The sequence below is a fragment of the Penaeus vannamei genome, chromosome 12 (genome assembly GCF_042767895.1).
Source record: "Penaeus vannamei isolate JL-2024 chromosome 12, ASM4276789v1, whole genome shotgun sequence".
In the NCBI taxonomy this organism is placed as follows: domain Eukaryota; kingdom Metazoa; phylum Arthropoda; class Malacostraca; order Decapoda; family Penaeidae; genus Penaeus; species Penaeus vannamei.
Window position 1 is genome coordinate 10,604,904 of NC_091560.1, and position 2,500 is coordinate 10,607,403.

Sequence of the window (2,500 nt, forward strand, 5' to 3'; positions counted from 1 at the left end):
CCATGTGTGTGTTTATCACATGCCTGGTCACAGCTGCTAATTGACTCCTTTGTGGCTAAGCACTGACAGACCCATCTATGTGCAGAAACATTAAACAAAACATACTAAAGTGAATGCAACATTTTCCAGGAGCATTAAGCTCCATGACTGTCAACAAGATATCTCCTGACCTGATAAGTATTGAGTTTAAGTTCAGGAAAAAACACTGTATTACATCTAATATACAAGGTCTTTAAGACCATATTCTGTTATGGATTAAAAATCTTATCAACAAAACAATTTACATATCTAAAAAAAGGAGAAAATTTACTTTAAATGGCTCTACTTCTACTGGTTTAAGAAGGCTGCTACCATGTGTTCATTTTCTCATGGAAATTAGTATTATTTATAATATATAACACAAGAAAGAATATATCAAAGGCCAGAATCTGACATAAATAAGCAGATAGTACATTATGATGGATGTGGGAGCAGTCACAGAGATTTCAAGCTAGATATTACTTTTTTTTTTTTTTTACTCCATTAACCCATTGGTTGTGGAATCATGTACTATCTCCTATATCTTTCAGTGACTTTTGTTACACATAGATGGTTTCACAAGTTATCAGCTTCCAAGGAGTCAATTAGGAGGCCCTTGTGACCACCAAATTTCCCCATTCCTTGAATTTGTCTTTTTCTCTAATGTTATTATTATTACTGACATTATGATTCTTATAAAGTTATTTAAATACTAATAACAATAAAATAATAAAACAATAAAGAAAAATCTTTCCATGACTAAGCACTTGTGGAGCCATCTCTTTGTAAAAAAAAAAAAAAACTAAAATTACAGTAAACATGGTTTGTATTTTCTATAATATTTATCAAAGGGGATAATCCACAGCTAGTTTTTGAAAACCGTAGAGAGGAAAAAAATAATGAAAAAGTCTGTAGAATTTAAAACCTGTAAGGCATTCTAAGAATTAGTTTGCATTGCAGCTATATATACTCATATAAATATATTCATTTATTTAGTTTTCTATCTATATTTCAAGTATGGACATCACACAATATTCCAGCTGTCACAAGAATGCTTTGAACACAAGCAATATGAAATATACATAATTTAACCTTAGTTATTATGACCCAAAAGCAGTATCACAGTACTTTCACACACATTAGTGTACACCTTTAGAATGTTGGTGGAACCTCTACACTAGCCCCCCTAGTGTCGACAGAATTAGTCTATGTATGATAGCAACATCTTTATGATTAAAAAAAAATGGATATAAAAAAGGTTCTTTAAGCCTACAAGTTTACTTAATCATCTTAAAATTATCTATTTTTTCTATGACACAAGCATAAGTATGTCAGTAAACAAACATTACCTGGAGAGAAAAATGCCAAATAGAGTCCTAGACCCAGAATGGAGATCCAAGCATACTGATAAGGACACCAGTCATATGCAAAGACTGCAAAATCATCTTCTAGGATGGTCTTATTGGCACAAACTCCAGAGACACTCATCTGTTTGGACAAATATACCTCAATGTATTAAAGAACATAAGATTTGAATAAAATTGGAATATATCATTTACTTGTGGCTACAAATATTGGATATGTATGGAAAACCTATCAGGCATCAACAATATATATACAAATATACTGATAGATAGATAGATAGATAGATAGATAGATAGATAGATAGATAGATAGATAGATAGATAGATAGATAGATAGATAGATAGATAGATAGACAGACAGACAGACAGACAGACAGACAGACAGACAGACAGACAGACAGACAGACAGACAGACAGACAGACAGACAGACAGACAGACAGACAGACACAGACAGACAGACAAACAGAGAAATAGACAGATAGATACATACATAAATACATAATATACCTCATTAAACGCTGAATGATCTGCTGCTACACAAGAGGAGTTTGTTATGTTACTAACTTCACCAATGAAGCAAAAGCCACACTCAGACCTGCTTGTGCAAACTCCACAACTGCAAATAGATAAATTTACAATGTGCTTAGGAGGCAACACATTAATGTAGTTCACAAACTTTTTCATGATGAAATAACATCACTGTAAAACCATATATGAATAAACAAAGCAGTAAAATATATCAAAACATGCAATGAATAAGACAGAAATACAAATAGGGAATAACAAGAACTAAGGTGTCCACACACACACACACACACACACACACACACACACACACACACACACACACACACACACACACATACACACACACACACACACACATACACACACACACACACACACACACACACACACACACACACACACACACACACACACACACACACACACACACACACATATACACATACACACATACACATACACACACACGCACACTCACACACACACACACACACACACACACACACACACACACACACACACACACACACACACACACATATACACACATACACACACACACACACACACACACACACACACACACACA

The 2,500-nt window shown here is 34.2% G+C and overlaps 1 protein-coding gene across 5 annotated transcripts in view; it reads right to left on the reverse strand.

Annotated features, from left to right (window-relative positions):
* Window positions 1-2,500, reverse strand: part of LOC113811582 (proton myo-inositol cotransporter) — a 25,852-nt gene that overhangs the window by 1,968 nt on the left and 21,384 nt on the right. For all 5 annotated transcript variants that reach the window (XM_070127857.1, XM_070127861.1, XM_070127859.1 and 2 more), the window contains exons 10-11: window positions 1,891-1,999; window positions 1,368-1,506 (exon numbers count right to left, since the gene is read on the reverse strand). In XM_070127857.1, coding sequence (XP_069983958.1) covers window positions 1,368-1,506; window positions 1,891-1,999 — 248 coding nt within the window. The remainder of the gene's footprint in view (window positions 1-1,367; window positions 1,507-1,890; window positions 2,000-2,500) is intronic.